Here is a 22177-nt window from a genome sequence, read left to right on the forward strand (position 1 = left end):
AGTGACTAATTCAGTGCTTAAGGGCTGCAGACCAGGCCGCTGGCTTTGGTTAATTTGGACTGAGGCGTGACTAGTTGAATATGGGGTTGAGCATTCACTATAGCACCCACTGCTCCCCTTGCCTTCCTCTTCCCCCCTCCTTTTTCCCTTTTTATTCCCTCCTCTCCACCTCCTCTCCCTCCTTCCTCTCTCCCTCTTCTTCACTCCCCCTTTTTCTACTCTGGTCCTTCCCCCTCTCCATCCTCTTTCCTTTGCTCCTTCCCTCACCCTTCATCTCCTGTAGGTAACTGCACTCATGTCTTTATTTAAAGGAAATAATCTCATCTTCCTCTCTCTTAAATTTTTGTGGTAAGATTAGTGAGAACAGTCAAGGGAACGGTTTTGCTATTGTGAGAACTTTTGTATCAATTCAGAAGTGGGGTTTGCTTACTGCTTTTGCGTTTCCTTCTCTCCCATTTCCCTATACTCACTTCTAGTGTATAGTAAGTTAAGAATACCTTTTTCTGATGAATGAACACAGTTCACATTTGCTGGTAAGAAACAACTGTTATGGGGGTTAAACCACCTGGGGAGAGTTTTCCAGACCCCTGTCTTCATATAAGTCTGAACTTAGATCTCTGCAGAAAACATATAAATCAGAGATGACAAGAGCCACCAGATACTCCTAGCCTATGTGAGATTTAGCAGATAGCAATCCTGTTCCTTCTTAAGAACACTGGCAGTTCCTCTGCCCATTCACAGTTAACTGGTGCTACCCGTTTGTGCACCATTTACAGAAGACACCAGCATGAGACTGCAAGGGTTTACTGATCCAAGGAAAATGACTTTCACAGTCTTGGGATGGAGCTTCAAGTGAATGTTTTGGAATGATCGGATGTAGTATTTCATTGTCATGGCAGCCTTTAAAGAAATGCTTGTCTTTGGGTATGGATGGCTTTCATTTGCCTTTGAGCATCCCTTCCCACCTATTTTCTTTCAACTACCTGTGACGGTACAATGACAGTTTTTCTCTCTCATTTTCAAATTTAATTTGATTTATTAATTATATATAAGTAATTATATTTATGTACTTTACTACCAAGCTTATATTACATTTGCTGTATCATGTTTTGGTTTTCTTATACATCAGATTCTTCCATGGGACGCTGGAACTTGGGGAAGTTCGAGTGAAAATACATAATCATCAGTCTTGTGTTGTTTTTTGCTTCAAATGGTAGGAGTGTGCTAGAAATATTGACTGAGTTTCACATCATCTGAAGGCTTCTATTCCATTTGATTTCACTTTATATGCCATTATACTATGTTCTGGGATCTAATGGAATGAGCTGATGAACTGAATGGGAATGTTGCTGTTGATTCCCCCTCCCTCCAAGTTAATATCCCAATGATTTTTGGGAGTTAGGCAGGAACTCTGAAACACTTCCATGCTTACTCTTTAATTTATGAACTCTAGATGATTCAACACACTACTTCTTCTCTGTGTTTGTTTTAAATGTGGAATGGTCAAAATTACTACTGTGATAATAGGTTTAATACCAGGGAAGGGATCAAAACTATTGTGACTGGTAGTGCCTTGATAATTTGCCCAGGTCAAATCACCCCTCTGGAATGTGGGACTTATCACTGTTAATAATAATTACCTGAAAGGCTCTCAGGCCCGATCTGCTCTTTCTGGATGATGTGAACTGGACATCACTATAATCCAATGAAGAAATAAATGCAAATTTAAAACTTATCTTCCAATTAATTGGAGAGTTTAGTAAGAAACATATAAAAGTAAAAAACCTTGTACTTCCTCAACAGAGAGATGGAGATCTTCCAACTGCAAAGAAGAAACGCCAGGCAGAGGAGAAGATCATGTACACTTTGGTCTCAGTCCCACATGGAAATGACATTGCATCCCTTTTTGAACTGGATGCCACAACTCTTCAGAGAGCGGACTGCCTGGTCCCAAGGTAAAAAAAAATATGGTTAAACAATAGTGTTTCTCTGAATAATTTTACTGGCAGGTAAGGAATAAAAATCATAATCTTCGTATAATTTTTGTGATATAAAGAGAGCAAGCATAAGTGAAGAACAAAAGTTAAAAAAAATCATTCCTCTTTTGTGAGTAGATTAACATAGTTTGTTTTATTCTTAAAAATAATTCAAATGTGCAGGAGAAAAGAAATTCTGAAAAATTCATAAGAATCATTTATTCTTATTACTTATATGGCCTGTGGTTACTAAAATAAAAAATGATCTAGAAGCATTTCCATTAATAGTCATGGCATTTATTTTTATTATGTCAAATTAAAAATTTCATTCACTCATCATCCACTTGTTCATTTATTTAGTCATTCAGTCAACAAATCTTAAAAAAAATATATATTTTATTTATTTGGCTGCGTTGGTTCTTAGCTGCAGCACTCCGGATCTTTGTTGTGGCATGTGGGATCTTTTGTTGTGGTGCACGGGCTCCTTGTTGTGGTGCACAGGGCTCCTTGTTGCGGCCCACGGGCTTCTCTCTAGTTGTGGTGCGGGCTCCAGATTGCGCGGGCTGCTCCTTGTGGCATGTGGGCTTCTCTCTAGTTGTGGCAGGGGCTGCAGAGCGTGGGCTCAGTAGTTGTGGCATGTGGGCTTAGTTGCCTCACCGCACGTGGGATCTTAGTTCCCCGACCAGGGATCAAACCCGCGTCCCCTGCATTGGAAGGTGGATTCTTAAGCACTGGACCACCAGGGAAGTCCTTCCGTCAACAAACCTTTATTGAACATCAATTCCATTCCAGGCATTGCCCTTGGCATTGGGAAGAAAACCATGAGCAAACTGGTTATGAACTTAAATTCAGATGGGAGTGGGAGGCAATAAACAAATAAACATAAAATATAAGGTCAGGTAATAAGAACGCTTTGGAGAAAAATTGAAGAGTATGGGGAGTTCTGTTATGAGACCTCTTGATTTAGGACATTCGAGAAAAGATCTGAATGATTTGAAGGGTCAGATCCTCTCCGTATGGGAGAAGTGTTTCAAGCAGCAGGAACACAAAGTGGAAGAATCTTGAGATTTACTAGGTGTGCTGAAGGACCAGCTAAGAGACCAGTTGGCCCCCAGTGAGGGAGGGGAAAGGGGATTGTTAATGAGGGAGTCAGAACTTAAGGTAAGAGAGTATTTTACATTCTTTCATTTCGATTTGATTATTTTAATTAAGATTTTTTTGTTTTGCCTAGAGCTGTCTACTTTCCAGCAGTAGCACTCTGATGTGATCTCTAGATGCATAGAGGAGTTTTGCCCATATATTCAGGTCTAGTGAAATGGTTCTAAATTGTCCTTGGTACAGCATGATTGTCTCAGCCTTGGGCAGATGGCAGTGTTTAGGCTGAAGGTACCTGCTCAAAATGCAGACATTATTGTGTAGGTTACTTTCAGGGCAGGTAAAAAGTTGCTGTACTAACACTGCCAAGAAACACTGCTCCTTGGACTTCCTTGGCTGTTTCCTGGCTGTTCTCATTCATGAGAAATGTAGCTCAGTCCACGGCCATACCCAGTCTTGTCTGATCTTGGATGTGCCCAGTCTTGTCTGATCTTGGAAGCTAAGCAGAGTCGGACCTGGTTTATACTTGGATGGGAGAAATGTAGCTGAACCTTGGCCTTATATGAGCCATCTCTCACTCTGTTGTACCAATAGAAGCCTGTAAAGAAATACCCTCTGAAGGTTTGGCCTGATGCAGGTCTTTGACCTTCTCTTCTGAGTATTGCATCTTAATAAATCCTTACTCTGACTATGCATTTTAGATTTTAACTCAGCAAGAATAGAGTCCTTCTTGAACTCTAACCAAGAAAGTTTGCTTAGGGAAATGATAGAAAGATCTTACTCTAATGTGACTAGACCCAAGACAAGCCCCTGAGCCTCACTTTATATGGAAGGTTTCATCTATTCCTGTTTCAGAACTGCTGAAGCCCTTCTCAGTATCGAACAGAATTTTGTATTAACATAGATTCATTTGTCATTAATTGTTTTAAAGCTAACACTAATGAACACTTAATAATGACTACTATTATAACTCTGGAGCGCTGGCTGTGTGCTAAGCACTGTGTCAGCTTCTTTATAAATGTCTTATTTAATGCTGGCAGCAACTCTTACGGATCAGGAACTAAGGACTTAGAGCAGTGCTTTTCAAGTTGGCTCTAAACTGGAATCACCTGGGCAGCATTGCGCCCTCTCCATGCTCTGGCCACACCAAGACCAGTGAAATCAGAGTCTTGGGGGCAGGATGCAGGCTTTACTTTTAAAAATCAGTACCCAGGTGATTCCAATGCGGGTCAAATACTTCTCAAACTTTACACTCTGTAATCAGTGCTTCTCACACTTTAATGTGTACTGAACCACCTGGGGATCTGATGGCAGCTCAGATTCTGATCTGCTTGGTCTAGGGTGGGGTCTGAGGTCTGCATTGCTAACAGACCCTCAGATAATGCTGGTTTGTGGACTAGACTTTTAAGCATCAAGGGCTTGGAGCAGTGGTTCCCAGTCTTTGGTGCGCGTTGGAATATCTGGGCATCTTTAAAAAGTACTGATGCCTCCTCTTACTCCCAGACGTCCTGATTTAAATGGTGTGTGGTGCAGCTTGGGCAATAATAGGGTTGTAAAAGCTTTCCAGGTGATTCTAACATGTAGCCAAGTTGGGGAACCACTGGCTCAGTGTGATTAGGTTGATTGATCCTTGTCAAGCTCATGAAGTGGAATTTGATCCTGGATTCTGTGAGCTCAAAATCTGTACTCTTAACCGCTATGCTACTGTGCCTTCATCTTTTAGACATTCCGATTATATCAAGATTTTAACAATGGATTTATGTGGTGTGGGTCCTAAAGAGTTACTCATTTCCAAAATTCTTAGAAATTGCAGGTTATTATGCTCAAATGTAGTCTCTTTAGCTTGGAACCCAGCCATCTAGGTTCACTCCATAAGCAGCTATAGAAGGTCCAGGAGTAAGAATAGGGGGAACGACACAGAGCTGAATAAGCTATGGCCTCACTTTCCAGATGCTTAAAATATCAATACAATGAGGAAGATAACTGAGTCCAAGTGACATCTCCTGTATAATTCCATGCAGAAGATAAGTGGTAATACAGAGGTATTTCACGATTGGACCTTTGCTGATTATTTGGACAAGGATTGGACCTTTGCTGTTTTAGATTTTTGAAACAATCTCTATTTCTTTTTTTGCACTTAATTTATTTGAAACTTTGTTCACGTCTTGCTAAAGCATTCTAATATTTCGTTCCACGTGTGATAGCGGTATAGCAGGCACCTCTGTGCAGGGCAACAGAACATTTATTACAAACATACCGTGTTTCACAGTGCTTTCCCCTGGAAGAGCAGACTCTATCCTTTCTGGCGGCATTTTTTTTAGTCCTGTGGGTATTATTTCCTCTAGAATATGTTCTTTTATTTTACCTGATAGTCCACAAGGTGGATCTTTGCGGGGGTCTCTTTTAGAAACACCACGAGAGGGACCAGGTGTGGGACTACCACTGCATTCACCAAAATGGTCAGTTACCCATTCTCTAGCTACTGCTAACAAAAATTGCTTGTAAGACATTTTATTCAGTGCATTAACTCAGTCTCTATTTTATCTACTTTTATGAATGAAAAGAATCATGATGTTTGAGAATGAATCTCTTTCCCTGAAGTCCTTGGTGTTTTATTTGATTTTCTCTTATTGGCCTTAATGCTTTCTGCCTCATGTTATATGATTTATTTATCTTATCTTTCCTACTGAACTTTCAGCAACTTGAAGGCAGAGAACTTACCTCAGTGGTTTTCTTTTAATAGATACTTTATCCATTTTGTTAAAGAAATAATGATAATAGATTCACCAAAAATGATAATATTTGAGCTGGGTGAAGCTCTAGCTGTCCTTTCTTATGCACTCTCTCTCAGTTCACATATAGTTGATTCTTATTATTTCTGGAACATGAATTAGCAAATACTGACCCATTGCTTCTAAGGGAAATGCAGAGTTAGGTTCCTGCAAGCCTCTGGGCACAATATTTTTGTCAATCAATCAATACTCAACCTTATTTTATATGTGTTTTTGTTTAAAGACACCTTATTTAATATATATTGTTTCATTAGCGTTGGATTCACGGCCATCATCACTATAACTCATGCCTGAATGAAGCATCTCTTATATGAGTTATTTTCTCCGTAATGCACATCACAGTCTTGCTGTAGAGGAACACAAGACAGCACTTCAGCACTATGCTTAGGACTGTTTTAAACAATGAATTCACTAACAATAGATAGTGAAAAACATGGCGCCAAACAGACCGCAGAAAGACACTTGTTGACAGCATGAGAGCAGAAACAAGAAGGAAGAGCATCGTGTTGTTCAGCCTCACTGGGAATGTGAGTGGCAGGGAATCAGATTTTTTGCCACTCCGTGTATGTCTGAGAATGACTTCCAGAGTGACCCAAGTATTGATTTTGGGGTTACGGATAAATTTTTGTGAGTAGGCAAATTCACAGGCGTGGAATCTGCGATTAATGAGGATCGGCTGCACTATGTACTTTTACGTGCAGATGATTAAACCACAAAAGGGACTACAATCAGACAGCAGTTTTAACTCAGATGGTTACACAGTCAGTGCTTCTTACTCTAGTATGCATCAGAATTGCCTGGAAAGGCTGGTAAAATCCTGTTGGATCTCACCCTCAGAGCTTCTGAGTCAGTGGACTGGGATGAAGCCTCAGAATTTGCATTTCTAACTAGTTCTCAGGTGATGCTGATGTTGCTGGTCCAGGGACCAGATTTTGAGAACCACTGGTTTATGTAATAATACTGCATGCTTTGAAATAGCCTATAGTTCAGATATTCCCTTTAAACCAGACTGATCTACACTTGAGTCAGTTACTAAGTCTAAAAATATATTTATATTCATATCATGTATGAAACTGGTAAATATGTTGATATGTAAGTGTGCTAATTTTTTATGATCTGTGTTTTTAATCCTATTTTTCTTTTAGGAATTCGTACGTTCGGTTAAGACATTTATGTACAAACACGTGGGTAACCAGTACTAGCATCCCCATAGACACAGATGAAGAGAGGCCTGTTATGTTGAAGGTAAATGCTGCCGAGAGTGGTTTACTTTTCAGCCAGATGTTGTGTGAATAGGATTAGGGGGTGACTGACATGTTCTTACAGTTGAGCTTCACCAGTATTAGAGATTATTGCAATTAATTTCATCAGGCACTCGTGCCTACCGGTTGCTTTAGGTAGCTGAACTTAGAGGCTAGACTGCAGCCGGGCTGTGATTCAGGAAGATGTAGCAGAGATACCAAAAGAGTGGGAGTAGCATATAGAAAGGGGAGAAGATTCTAGGAGGGCATTTCCTCTCCTCTGTTGAAACTGAAGCAAAGAACATGTGTGAAAGGGATACATTTCTAGGCGGGCTTTGAAAACAAGGCAGGAAATGGGCACGGGAAATCTGTGTCCCTACGGCCTTTCATAGTGGACGATGCGTGTAGGAATTACTGTGTTTGGATTCTCTACTCCTGTTTTGTATCTCTTAAACAGTACTAAGATGTGTCAGTAGTTGAAGAATATTGCATAGTTATTTAGTAAAACAACTAATCTTAGTGGAAAAACACATTGCAGATCGGAACTTGCCAAACAAAAGAAGATAAAGAAGCTTTTGCCATTGTGTCTGTCCCGCTGTCTGAGGTCCGAGACTTAGACTTCGCCAATGATGCAAATAAAGTGCTGGCGACCACAGTTAAAAAGCTGGAAAATGGCACGATAACTCAGAATGAAAGGAGGTTAGTGACTTTTAAAATGACTTTTAAATCATAGAGTCAGTTGTCAACTCTTGCAGTAGACCTCAGGTGAATGAATGACTCTAAGGGAATATGTAGAATGGTTTCCATAGCAGCACACCTGCTTCTGAATGAGCAGATCCCGGTGAGTGAATGAAAATGGTGACATTAAAATCTGGTGGAATATTTAGTTTTTCCATTTTAGCTTGGCTTGAACACAGTTGTTTTTAGTTACTTTCTAGTCTTTCCTTTTAAATGTTTCGTAAGAGATGCCTTTTGCTGCACTTGATTTGATATTTGAGTTGGGAGTTCTAAAGGTCCTAAAAGAGGTTTTATGTTTTTTTCTTCTTACTTATTCAAGATACATTTCTCTGCTCAAGTACCACAAAACAAGCATGTTATATAATACCAGCAAACAATCTGCAAAGTGTACCTCTCTGCCCTTGTAACTGCCTCAGAGAAACTGGATCTTTGATTCTTCAACTCTGGTTTTGGAAATGAGTGAGACAGAGAATTATACTGATAACTATCAGTCATTTTATCCCTAATTTATGTTGGTACCATGTTAGGCACCGTAAATATATTTCTCTAGTCCTCAAACAGCCCTGAGATGGACATTACTCCCATCTTACATAAAGGAAAATTGAAAGGTTAAGCAAATTAGGTAAGGTCACACAGTAAGTGGGGGATTTAATCACGTGTGGTTTTAAAGTCCATAGGTTTCCAACACACCAGAGCACAAGCATTGTCTGTATTTCTCCACTTCATGGTCTGCTATATACCTTTCAATTTGAACAAGAAAACGCTATTTACCAATTTCCCAGGCATTCATACGTTGGAACTCTCATACACAGCTGGTGAGATGATAACTGGTATAAGCACTTTGGGACATAGTTTGACAGTAATGAGCAAAGTTAAAGAAGCAGTCTCTCCTCATGTAAGTGGAATCATGTAGTGTTTGTCCTTCTGTGACAGGCTCATTTCACTAAGCATAATGTCCTCCAGTTTTATCCACATTGTCACATGTGACGGGACTTCCTTATTTTTTAAAGTTGAATAATATTCTTAGGACAGTTTTCTTGTGCAAACTGTCAAGATGCTGAATGAAATAGGTGGGTACAGATGGAGAGGGAGGGCGCAGACTGCTGACATTAAAGTACTGACCTCCACATTCTGGTTCTCCTAATATCACAGCTGTGAGGAGTCAGAACCCAGAGAACGGCCGACTGCATGATTTGGTTCATTTTCTTAACTGCATATGTAATCTTCGGATGATAATAAAATAGATTATAGAAAAACTGAAAAAAAAGTTGAATAATATTCTATCATAGGTGTATATTGCATTTTCTTTATGCATTCATCCATTGATGGACATTTAGTTTCCATATTTGGCTGTTGTTAATAATGTTGTAAAATAACTCATAGAAACAGAGACTAGTCTGGTGGTTGCCAGGGGCTGGGGGGAGGGAGAAATGAGGAGTTTCTGTTTAACGGGTATGAAGTTTCATTTATATGAGATGAAGATCGGCTGTACAACATTGTGCCTGTAGTTAACAATACTGTATTATGCACATAAAAATTTAAAACGGTAGATCTCATGTGTTCCTAACACACATGCACGCGTGCGCGCGCACACACACACACACAATCACACACACACACACACACACACACACACACACACACACACACAAGCAAGTAGTCCGTGACTTACCAATTCTGCTCCTAGGCTGAACATTCTTGAACATCTGTCCAAAAGAAGTTTCTATATGTGTGCACCAGGACACATTTAAGAATGTTCAGCCTTAGTCTAAATAACCCCAAACTGAAAACTGTTAAATGTCCATCACCAGTGGAACAGGTGAATACAGTTTTGGTATCGTCACATGGTGGTATACATATATAACCATGAAAATACATGACCTACATCTATGTACAACTACATGGATAAATCTAATAAACTTTAGATTGAGTGAGAACAAGACACAAATGTATTCACTGTAAGATTATTTGTAAAGTCCAAAATCAAGCAAAAGTGAACTCTTTGGGGTTTAAGAAATTGGCAGAACTATAAAGAAACGCAAGGAAAGAATTGTCACAGAAATCAGGATGGTGTTCTCGGGGGGGGAGGGATTTGAGGAGACTTTTTCAATGTTCCACTTCCTACTCTGCGTGGTGGCTTGATAAGGTTTACGTGGTAAGCATTCCATAATGAAACACATATGTTTTATGAACTTTTAGATCCTGTCTTACAATACAAAGGAACAGAAAAATCCAAGTTGCTTCCTTCCAGCCGTATCAATAGAAAAAGTCATAAATATGCAAACCAATGGAATAGTTATTTCTCAGCTTCCTCTGTTCTTACCTCTGTTTCCCCCCTAACACACCTGCATTTGAGAACCACTCTTGTGTATGCAATCGACCTCCAACCCCGTCGGGTGAAATGAATAAAGACCACAAGCTGAAGCAACTGCTCCCCTGTTCTGGACGACAGATAATTAAATATCAGAACTAAATTGTGACAGGCAATGGATTCCCATGTGTAGATACCACTTTTTTTATGTCTGTTATTTAGCTATTAACTCTGCTTTTGATGAATCTGTTTCTTTGTCTCTGTCATTGTCACATACGCGCAGAAATTTCCTCAGCCTCGCTAAAAAGTCTCCCTTGCTAAGTATTAAGGTGTTCCTTGAAGAAAAGGACAAATAAAGATTGATTATGAGCACTCCGCCATTGCCGACTGTAACTCTTCTTCAGTTACTGCCGGAGAGAATCTTAACCTCTCGAGATGATTCTCAGGAAGGTGGTGGACCAGGACTGACCAGGGATCGTGCATTTTTATTCCCCCGCTATTTTAGAGTGAAAAACATCGTAGCAAAAAGAAGGTTTTACCTGAGAAATAGGAAGTTGCAATGATTGATCTTCATTTAGTAATTTGCAAAAAGCCACCTGCCATCAGAACTCATTCAAAGCTGCCTGTCAGTACAGGGGAGCTTATAGGCTTAGTTGAATGTGTTTATATTATTTTCTCAGTTTTAGAATTTGATATAAAATTCTTTCTGAAAATTCCACACAACTCTGACTCCCTCCCCTCCCCAGAGAATGAAGTTATTATTAGAGATTCTTTTACTCAAAACCATGAAGAATGTTACAAGGTCAAAGGGAACATGTTAGAATATAGGAGATCTGTCTGAAAATGCCTGTATTGTTCCAATCCTTCTTCCCCTACCTCCCCTCCCCTTTCATTCACCCCAGGAGTGGGCTCCAGAGGCACAGCTCCTGTGTTCTGCTCCAAGATCCTCAACCTCATATTTTTTTCGTGGAATTTTCCTCTGCATAGCTGCACCAACAAAATAGACAGTATTGGGAACACATTGGGGTGGGAGAGGAGAGAGGATGGAGGGGGGGTAAATCCCTTCAGAGCTGGAGGAGGTGAGTCCTGCACCACGTTTTACCTCTGAGGGTACAGAAAAAGAGGTGGGGTTCCTCTGCTGCCTTTACAGTTCAGTGTCCATTTGTTTTCAGTGTTACTGAACTCCTGGTCCATGCCAGGCACTGGACGCTGCAGCATGTGTACACACAGTGCCAATGCAGTGGTGAACAGCCCAGACCCCAGCCAAGTCTTTCTGCAATTTGGGGGCTTGAGCACTGGTTCGAATTCCTTGTGATAGGATTTCAGGATCTAGAGCAGGGGTCATCCAACATGTGATCACCAGATCAGATGTCCTGATTCAAAGTTAATATTTTCCTATAGCAGCATCATCTCCCCTTGAATTTTTATATGCCTGATACTACTATCTTGACAACAGCTAACTTTTGTTTAGTGTTTGACTAGATGTCTTATTTTCAATATCCATTTGTTTCAGATTTCCCGGTCATTTTGTTTTGTTAATGTCTCTTGTGAGAGGCTGAGAGCTGGATTTTTAAAATCTAATCCGATAGTCTATTTGAATTTGCTAAAGTTTAATTACCTTGCATTTGATAAATAATGTGTTTGGACTTAATACCTATGGGTATCTTATTTTGTTATTTTCTTTCTTTAGCGTAGCTTTTTTTCCTTTTCCTCCACTTCTTTCTTGCTTTCTGTTAGATTGATGAAGTTTTTATTTTCTCCCTATTTTTCCTTTTCTTCTACTGGTTTAAAAGCTATAGATCATATTTCTATTCTTTTGCAAGTGCCCTTATGTTCTTGTCATACATTTCAACTGTATATTCTTTCTTACAAAACTTGAAGATATTAAATATTTCTTTCTCTCATGGGAGAAAAATGCCTCAGAATGCTTTAATTATTCACTGACATTCTACCTCCCATCATTTTTTGGAATAGTTGTCTAAAACCATAGTTCTGTGTTTATTCTTTAAATTACTTGTGTCACGTAAATTATGATGTATCACTTTTTATTACTGAAAACCCAGTTCCTAAAAATTTCTTTTAGTTATTAATTATATTTCTTAATGTACTTTACCTATTGTTCTGTTTGCTTTTATTTCTTGCATGTCACTCCTCTCTGGGTTCACTTTTCTTCTTGCTGAAATTTGTTCTTTAGTCTATTCAATGAGGTTATAAATCTTATTAATCTTCATGTATGTGAGAATGTCTTTATTTTTCCTCCTATCTTAAGTGATACTTTATGTTTGGAATGCTAGCTTGACAATCTTTTTTTTAGTATTTTAAAGTTGTAATTTAATTATTTTCTATTATCTCTTATTGCCATTAAGAATTGTTATTCTTTATTGGCATTTTTCTTTACTTTCTGATAATTTTCTGTTTTTTTTCCCTTTGTCTTTGATGTTCTGAAATTTCACTACAATGTGTTTACAAGTAACTTTTATTTTTGTTTTTCCCACTTGACATTTAGGGTATGCTTTTTATCAGAATACTTAAGTCTTCCTTCAATTCTGGAAAATTTTCAGCCATTTTCTTTCAGGTATTACTTCTTTGTCTTTTCCTCTTATCTGTCTTCTGGAACTCCTATTAGGTGTATGTTGGATCCTCTTATTTCATCTTCCTTATCTTCTAAATTTCCTTCTATAATTTGCCTTTGAGAATCTGTTGCTTTCTGGATCGATTTTTTCAATACTGTCTATATTGTAAGTCACTACTTTTTCTTAGAATGTGTGTATAATAGTTTACCTTCATGAATTATATTTTTATTTAAATGATTATAATTGTATTTCTCAGATTTCTATTGATTCTTTTGCATAGCCACCTTTTCTTCATTTGTATCTGCCCTCTTTTATATATGTTGTCTTTTTTGGTATATAGTTATTTTCTTTATCTCTTTGAGGGTTGGAAACACTTATTTAAAAGCTATTTTGAAATTGTTCTGTTACTTGAATTTTCTTGGTAACGAATTGGCCTCCTGATTTTTTAGTATGATGGTTGGCTTTCTTTTTTTTTTTTTTTTTTTTTTTGCGGTATGCGGGCCTCTCACTGTTGTGGCCTCTCCCGTTGCGGAGCACAGGCTCCGGACGCGCAGGCTCAGCGGCCATGGCTCACGGGCCCAGCCGCTCCGCGGCATGTGGGATCTTCCCAGACCGGGGCACGAACCCGTGTCCCCTGCATCGGCAGGCGGACTCTCAACCACTGCGCCACCAGGGAAGCCCTGATGGTTGGCTTTCTTAATGTCAGTTTTTCTCATGTGCTTTGGAATTTAAATATGCAGGCTCTTCTTGGATGGGCGATTTTTGCTTATCCTCTCTCTACATTCACTCATCTTTTTTATTAGTTTTATGGTTTCCTCTACCTGGCTTGCCTAAACAAGTCTGGAGCCAGATCTGATATTGAGGGCTGAGAGTTCATGTCTTACGGTAATTTAAGGCTTTAGCCATTGAGATCACAGGTGGGTATGTCCAGTCCTGTCTGTGCTTCCTCTCTTTCCTCCTACCACTCACTGTACAGCTAGGGCCCAAACAGGGATCACCACATTTTTAAGGTTCCTTTAAGAGATGGAGAAGCCCTGCTTTAGTCTCTGCTTTCTTGTCTTTAGTTTAATTCCTTATCACATGCTTTCAGTACTTATTTTCTTGCCAGTACTGAATATTATCCTTGCTCATCGCTGTCTTTCTTATTTTATACCTGATCCACAAAGCTTTTTATTATGGTTTTAGGTATGTCTTTTAAAAAAATATATTTCATCTCTCATTGCTGCATATGATAAAAAAGTCACAAAAAATTTTTTTAGTAAAAGCAGATTAATAAGATTGAATGAGTTAGTAGGACCTAACCATCCCCCAGTATAGAATTGTAATTTTATCTAAACTGAAAAAACCCACTTTTGTCTGCCACAAGTGGGATGCTTGAGGTGAAAAGACAAAAGAATAAGGTTTCAACAGTTTCGGAGGTCAAAAGAGAAGACTAGTTTTCTTGGCTATCATTGCCTCAACATCAAGGGAGGTGGGCTCTGCAAATAAGTTAATGTACAGCGATCCTCAGTCAAGACTTAATTTTCTTCATCATCACTCCATTAACTATACCAATTTTTAGGCCATTTGGAGGAGTTTGAAGCAGAGTCATTTGTAGTTGCTCCCAAAGTTGCCCTTTCTTAGATGTCTAAACATCTGAATACAATATCCTCAAAACAGCAAGAGAAAAAGAACACTAGTACTTTTAAAAAGAAAATGCAGATATATTTATGCTCGGACTGGACTTGTAGATTGAGCCACTAAGGTTCAACTTAATTTCAGTTTGTTCAAGAAATCTGAGCTCAAAATAAATGTTTTATTATTTCTTTTAAGAATAACAGAATGATATAGAAGACATTGAGTCACAATTTCAAAAGAAATTCACACCACATTTTGATGCGTAGGAATCATGTTTTACATTTCTGTGGTTGCCCACAGAAGGTGTGTGAGTGAATCCTATTTGTTAGACATGTTGTCAAAAAGAAATAGATTGGGTTAAGATTTTAAATAGGCACACAAGAAAACATAATATCTCTGGAATTTGGGGGTGGAGTTTATGATCCTTGGAAGTGTGCTGAAATTTGGATGTGGTGGCTAAATTCTGGATTATGGATGTGTCCACTTAACTCCATTCCATTGCAGGAGGTAAATCTGGAGATAAGATCGAGATGCTTCCTAACTGAATACATTCCACACTTTGCTAGAGTCGCTGAATCTCTTAAATTGTAGTTTCCTTATTGATGTTATCATGATTGATCATGATGATAATGGTGAATAATTATGCTAACGTATGTGGATAAAGCTTATTTATTTATTGAAGTACAGTAGATTTACAATGTTGTGTTAGTTTCTAGTGTACAGCAAAGTGATTCAGTTATACATAAATATACATATTCTTCTTCATATTCTTTTCCATTCCAGTTTATTACAGGATACTGAATATCGTTCCCTGCGCTATACAATAAGACCTTGTTGTTTATCTATTTTATATATAGTAGTTTGTGTCTGCTAATCCCAAACTCCTAATTTATCCATCCTCCACCCCCTTTCGCATTTGGTAACCGTAAGTCTGTTTTCTATGTCTCTGAGTCTGTTTCAATAAATAAGTTGTAAATAAGTTCATTTGTGTCATATTTTAGATTCCACATGTAAGTGATATCATATGGTATTTGTCTTTCTCTGTCTGACTTACTTCACTTAATATGATAATCTCCAGGTCCATCCATGTGGCTGCAAATGGCATTATTTCATTCTTTTTTATGGCTGAGAAATATTCTATTGTGTATATATATACCACATCTTCTTGGATAAAACGTATTTAAATATTTGTTGGATAGCTTTTGTTGTATCCAAAAATTCACATACGGCGCAGCTCCCTGGTGGTCTACTACCTGGGATCATAAAAAAATTCATATAGAAAATGAAAAATCACAGGAAGGAGGAAGAAGAAGGCTAAGGGGGGGAACTGTTTTCCAGGCACTTTAGGTACTAGATGCCACTGAAGTTCAAGTAATTGTTAAAATAATAACTAAAATGTAGAATTTAAAGGTGAACATTAGTGTATGATTTTAGAATATTATGATTTTTATAGATCAGGTAATACTTTCAGAACAATTTAGAGCATCTGATTGCCTACTCTTGTCTTTCTATGAAGTTCAGTTAAGTTTTTCCTCTTTTGTACAGGGAGAAATTGAAATGTAGTGAACATTAAGAGATGTAGATTGATAAAAATAGAACTACCATATGACCCAGCAATCCCACTACTGGGCATATACCCTGAAAAAACCATAATTCAAAAAGAGTCATGTACCACAATGTTCATTGCAGCTCAATTAACAATAACCAGGACATGGAAGCAACCTATGTGTCCATTGACAGATGAATGGATAAAGAAGATGTGGCACATAAATACAATGGACTATTACTCAGGCCTAAAAAGAAATGAAATTGAGTTATTTGTAGTGAGGTGGATGGACCTAGAGTCTGTCATACAGAGGGAAGTAAGTCAGAAAGAGAACAAACAAATAACATATGCTAACACATATAAATGAAATCTAAAAAAAAAAAAAAAGTTCTGAAGAACATAGGGACAGGACAGGAGTAAAGACGCAGCAGTAGAAAATGGACTTGAGAATAAGTGGTGCTGGAAAAACTGGACAGGTACATGTAAAAGTATGAGATGAGATCACTCTCTAACACCATACACAAAAATAAACTCAAAATGGACTAAAGACCTAAATGTAAGGCCAGAAACTATCAAACTCCTAGAGGAAAACATATGCAGAATACTCTATGACATAAATCACAGCAAGATCCTTTTTGACCCTCCTCCTAGAGAAATGGAAAGAAAAAGAAAAAGAAACAAATGGGACCTAATGAAACTTCAAAGCTTTTGCACAGCAAAAGAAGCCATAAACAAGACCAAAAGCCAACCCTCAGAATGGGAGAAAATATTTGGAAATGAAGCAACAGACAAAGGATTAATCTCCAAAATTTACAAGCAGCTCACTAACAAAAAAACAAACAACCCAATCCAAAAATGGGCAGAAGACCTAAATAGACATCTCTCCAAAGAAGATATACAGACTGCCAACAAACACATGAAAGAATGCTCAACATCATTAATCATTAGAGAAATGCAAATCAAAACTACAATGAGATATCGTCTCACACCAGTCAGAATGGCCATCATCAAAAAATCTGGAAACAATAAATGCTGGAGAGGGTGTGGAGAAAAGGGAACACTCTTGCACTGCTGGTGGGAATGTGAATTGGTTCAGCTACTATGGAGAACAGTATGGAGGTTCCTTAAAACCCTACAAATAGAACTACCATATGACCCAGCATTCCCACTACTGGGCATATACCCTGAGAAAACCATAATTCACCAAGAGTCATGTACCAAAATGTTCATTGCAGCTCTATCTACAATAGCCCAGAGATGGAAGCAACCTAAGTGTCCATCATCGGATGAATGGATAAAGAAGATGTGGCACATATATACAATGGAATATTACTCAGCCATAAAAAGAAACGAAATTGAGCTATTTGTAATGAGGTGGATAGACCTAGAGTCTGTCATACAGAGTGAAGTAAGTCAGAAAGAGAAAGACAAATACCATATGCTAACACATATATATGGAATTTAAGAAAAAAAATGTCATGAAGAACCTAGGGGTAAGACAGGAATAAAGACACAGACCTACTAGAGAATGGACTTGAGGATACGGGGAGGGGGAAGGATAAGCTGTGACAAAGTGAGAGAGAGGCATGGACATATATACACTACCAAACGTAAGGTAGATAGCTAGTGGGAAGCAGCCACATAGCACGGGGATATCGGCTCGGTGCTTTGTGACCGCCTGGAGGGGTGGAATAGGGAGAGTGGGAGGTAGGGAGATACAAGAGGGAAGAGATATGGGAACATATGTATATGTATAACTGATTCACTTTGTTATAAAGCAGAAACAAACAAACAAAAAAAGAAAATGGACTTGAGGACATGAGGAGGGGGAAGGGTAAGCTGGGGTGAAGTGAGAGAGTGGCATGGACATATATGCAGTACCAAATGTGAAATAGATAGCTAGTGGGAAGCAGTCACATAGCACAGGGAGATCAACTCGGTGCTTTGTGACCACCTAGAGGGGTGGGATAGGGAGGGTGGGAGGGGATGCAACAGGAAGGAGATATGGGGATATATGTATATGTATAGCTGATTCACTTTGTTACACAGCAGAAACTAACACACCATTGTAAAGCAATTATGCTCCAATAAAGATGCTAAAAAAAAAAAAAAGAAATGTAGTCTAAGTTAATAGTGAAAAAGAAAAGAATCTAAATTAAGAATTTAGTTTAGATCTCAGAGCCGTGTCCCACGCAGAGTCTCTGCAGGCATCCCACCGCCGCCATATTAAAGTGCCAGTGCTGCCTTTTCACAATCTGAAGCACTGCATGCAAGGTCTCTGCACAAGGCCCCCTGTGAGCATGTGAAACCAGACAAAGCACAAAGGAAAATACATAAAAAGGAAGAACTACAATCCTGCAGCCTGTGGAACAAAAACCACATTCACAGAAAGATAGAGAAGATGAAAAGGCAGAGGGCTATGTACCAGATGAAGGAACAAGATAAAACCCCAGAAAAACAACTAAATGAAGTGGAGATAGCAACCTTCCAGAAAAAGAATTCAGAACAACGATAGTGACGATGATCCAGTACCTCAGAAAAAGAATGGAGGCAGAGATCCAGAAGATGCAAGAAATGTTTAACAAAGATTTAGAAGAATTAAAGAACAAACAGAGATGAACAATACAATAACTGGAATGAAAACTACACTAGAAGGAATCAGTAGCAGAATAACTGAGGCAGAAGAACGGATAAGTGACCTGGACGACAGAATGGTGGAATTCACTGCTGCGGAACAGAATAAAGAATGAAAAGAAATGAAGACAGCCTAAGAGACCTCTAGGACAACATTAAATGCAACAACATTCGCATTATAGGGGCCCCAGAAGGAGAAGAGAGAGAGAAAGGACCAGAGAAAATATTTGAAGAGATTGTAGTCGAAAACTTCCCTAACATGGGAAAGAAAGTAGCCACCCAATTCCAGGAAGCACAGAGACTCTCATATAGGATAAACCCAAGGAGAAACACACCGAGACACATAGTAATCAAATTGGCAAAAGTTAGAGACAAAGAAAAATTATTGAAAGCAGCAAGGGAAAAAATGACAAATAACATACAAGGGAACTCTCATAAGGTTAACAGCTGATTTCTCAGCAGAAACTCTACAAGCCAGAAGGGAGTGGCATGATATACTTAAAGTGATGAAAGGGAAAAACGTACTACCAAGATTACTCTACTGGGCAAGGATCTCATTCAGATTCATTGGAGAAATCAAAAGCTTTACAGACAAGCAAAAGCTAAGAGCATTCAGCACCACCAAACCAGCTCTACAAAAAATGCTAAAGGAACTTCTCTAAGTGGGAAACACAAGAGAAGAAAAGAACCTACAAAAACAAACCCAAAACAATTAAGAAAATGGTAATAGGAACATACATATGGATAATTACCTTAAATGCGAATGGATTAAATGCTCCAACCAAAAGACACAGGCATGCTGAATGGATACAAAAACAAGACCCATATATATATGCTGTCACAAGAGACCCACTTCAGACCTAGGGACACATACCGACTGAAAGTGAGGGGATGGAAAAAGATATTCCATGCAAAAGGAGATCAAAAGAAAGCGGGAGTTGCATTACTCATATCAGATAAAATAGACTTTAAAATAAAGACTGTTACAAGAGACAAGGAAGGATACTACGTAATTATCAAGGGGTCAATGCAAGAAGAAGATATAACTCTTATAAATATGTATGCACCCAACATGGGAGCACCTCCATACATAAAGCAACTGCTAACAGCTATAAAAGAGGAAATCGACAGTAAGACAATAATAGTGGGGGACTTTAACATCTCACTTACACCAATGGACAGATCATGCAAAATGAAAATAAATAAGGAAACAGAAGCTTTAAATTACAAAAAGACCAGATAGATTTAACTGATATTTATAGGACATTCTTTCCAAAAACAGGAGATTACACTTTCTTCTCAAGTGCACACAGAACATTCTCCAGGATAGATCACATCTTGGGTCACAAATCAAGTAAATTTAAGAAAATTCAAATCATATCAAACATCTTTTCTGAACACAACGCTATGAGATTAGAAATCAATTACAGGGAAAAAATCTGTAAAAAACACAAACACATGGAGGCTAAAAAATACATTACTGAATAACCAAGAGATCGCTGAAGAAGTCAGAGAGGAAATCAAAAAATACCTAGAGACAAATGACAATGAAAGCATGAAGATCCAAAACCTATGGGATGCAGCAAAAGCAGTTGTAAGAGGGAAGTTTATAGCTATACAACCCTACCTCAAGAAACAAGAAAAATATCAAATAAACAATCTATCATTACACCTAAAGGAACTAGAGAAAGAAGAACAACAAAACCCAATGTTAGCAGAAGGAAATAAATCATAAAGATAAGAGAAGAAATAAATGAAATAGAAACAAAGAAAACAATAACAAAGATCAATAAAACTAAAAGCTAGTTCTTTGGGAAGGTAAACAAAATTGATAAACCATTAGCCAGACTCATCAAGAAAAAGGGAGGGGACTCAAATCAATAAAATTACAAATGCAAAAGGAGAAGTTACAACAGACACTGCAGAAATACAGAGCATCTTAAGAGACGATTACAAGCAACTCTATGCCAATAAAATGGACAACCTGGAAGAAATGGACAAATTCTCAGAAAGGTATAACCTTTCAAGACTGAATGAGGAAGAAATAGAAAATATGAACAGACCAATCAGAAGTAATGAAATTGAAACTGTGATTAAATTACCAGATGGCTTCACAGGTGAAGTCTATCAAACATTTAGAGAAGAGCTAACACCCATCCTTCTCAAACTCTTCCAAAAAATTGCAGAGGAAGGAACACTCCCAAACTCATTCTATGAGGCCATCATCACCCTCATACCAAAACCAGAAAAAGATCCTACAAAATAAGAAAATTACAGACCAATATCACTGATGCATATAGATGAAAAAATCCTCAACAAAATACTAGCAAACAGAATCCAACAACACATTAAAAGGATCATGCACCATGATCAAGTGGGATTTATCCCAGGGATGCAAGGATTCTTCAATATACACAAATTAATCAATGTGATACACCGTATTAACAAATTGAAGAATAAAAACCATATGATCACCTCAATAGATGCAGAAAGCTTTTGACGAAATTCAACACCCATTTATGATAAAATCTCTCCAGAGAGTGGGCATAGAGGGAACCTACCTCAACATAATAAAGGCCATATATGACAAACCCACAGCAAGCATCATTCTCCATGGTGAAAAACTGAAAGCATTTCCTCTAAGATCAGGAACAAGACAAGGATGTCCACTGTCACCACTGTTATTCAACATAGTTTTGGAAGTTCTAGCCACAGCAATCAGAGAAGAGAAAGAAATAAAAGGAATACAAATTGGAAAAGGAGTAATACTGTCACTTTGCAGTTGACATGATACTATACATAGAGAATCCTAAAGATGCCACCAGAGAACTACTAGAGCTCATCAATGAATTTGGTCAAGGTGCAGGATACAAAATTAATGCACAGAAATCTCTTGCATTCCTATACATTAATGATGAAAAATATGAAATAGAAATATAGGAAAGACTCCCATTTACCACTGTAACAAAAAGAATAAAATACCTAGGAGTAAACCTACCCAGGGAGACAAAAGAGCTGTATGTGGAAAAGTATAAGACACTACTGAAAGAAATTAAGGATGATACCAACAGATGGAGAGATATACCATGTTCTTGGATTGGAAGAATCATTATTGTGAAAATGACTATACTACCCAAAGCAATCTACAGATTCAATGCAATCCCTATCAAATTACCAATTGCATTTTTTACAGAACTTGAACAAATCATCATAAAATTTGTATGGAGACACAAAAGACTGCTAATAGCTAAAGCAGTCTTGAGGGAAAAAAACGGAGCTGGAGGAATCAGTCTCCCTGACTTCAGACTATACTACAAAGCTACAGTAATCAATACAATATGGTACTGGCACAAAAACAGAAACATAGATCAATGCAACAAGATAGAATGCCCAGAGATAAACCCACACACCTATGGTCAACTAATCTATGACAAAGGAGACAAGCATTTACAATGGAGAAAAGACAGCCTCTTCAATAAGTGGTGTTGGGAAAACTGGACAGGTACATGTAAAAGAATGAAATTAGAACACTCCCTAACACCATACACAAAAATGAACTCAAAATGGATTAGAGACCTAAATGTAAGACTGGGCACTATAAAAGTCTTAGAGGAAAACATAGAACACTCTTTGAGATAAATCACAGCAAGATCT

At 38.2% G+C, this 22177-nt stretch overlaps 1 protein-coding gene across 1 annotated transcript in view; it reads left to right on the plus strand.

Moving 5' to 3' along the window:
* ITPR2 (inositol 1,4,5-trisphosphate receptor type 2) overlaps positions 1-22177 on the plus strand; it is a 527197-nt gene that overhangs the window by 140831 nt on the left and 364189 nt on the right. The window contains exons 11-13 of the mRNA XM_060166697.1: positions 1804-1955; positions 7009-7108; positions 7643-7803. Coding sequence (XP_060022680.1) covers positions 1804-1955; positions 7009-7108; positions 7643-7803 — 413 coding nt within the window. The remainder of the gene's footprint in view (positions 1-1803; positions 1956-7008; positions 7109-7642; positions 7804-22177) is intronic.

This window comes from Lagenorhynchus albirostris, chromosome 11 (assembly GCF_949774975.1).
Source record: "Lagenorhynchus albirostris chromosome 11, mLagAlb1.1, whole genome shotgun sequence".
Taxonomy (NCBI): Eukaryota; Metazoa; Chordata; class Mammalia; order Artiodactyla; family Delphinidae; genus Lagenorhynchus; species Lagenorhynchus albirostris.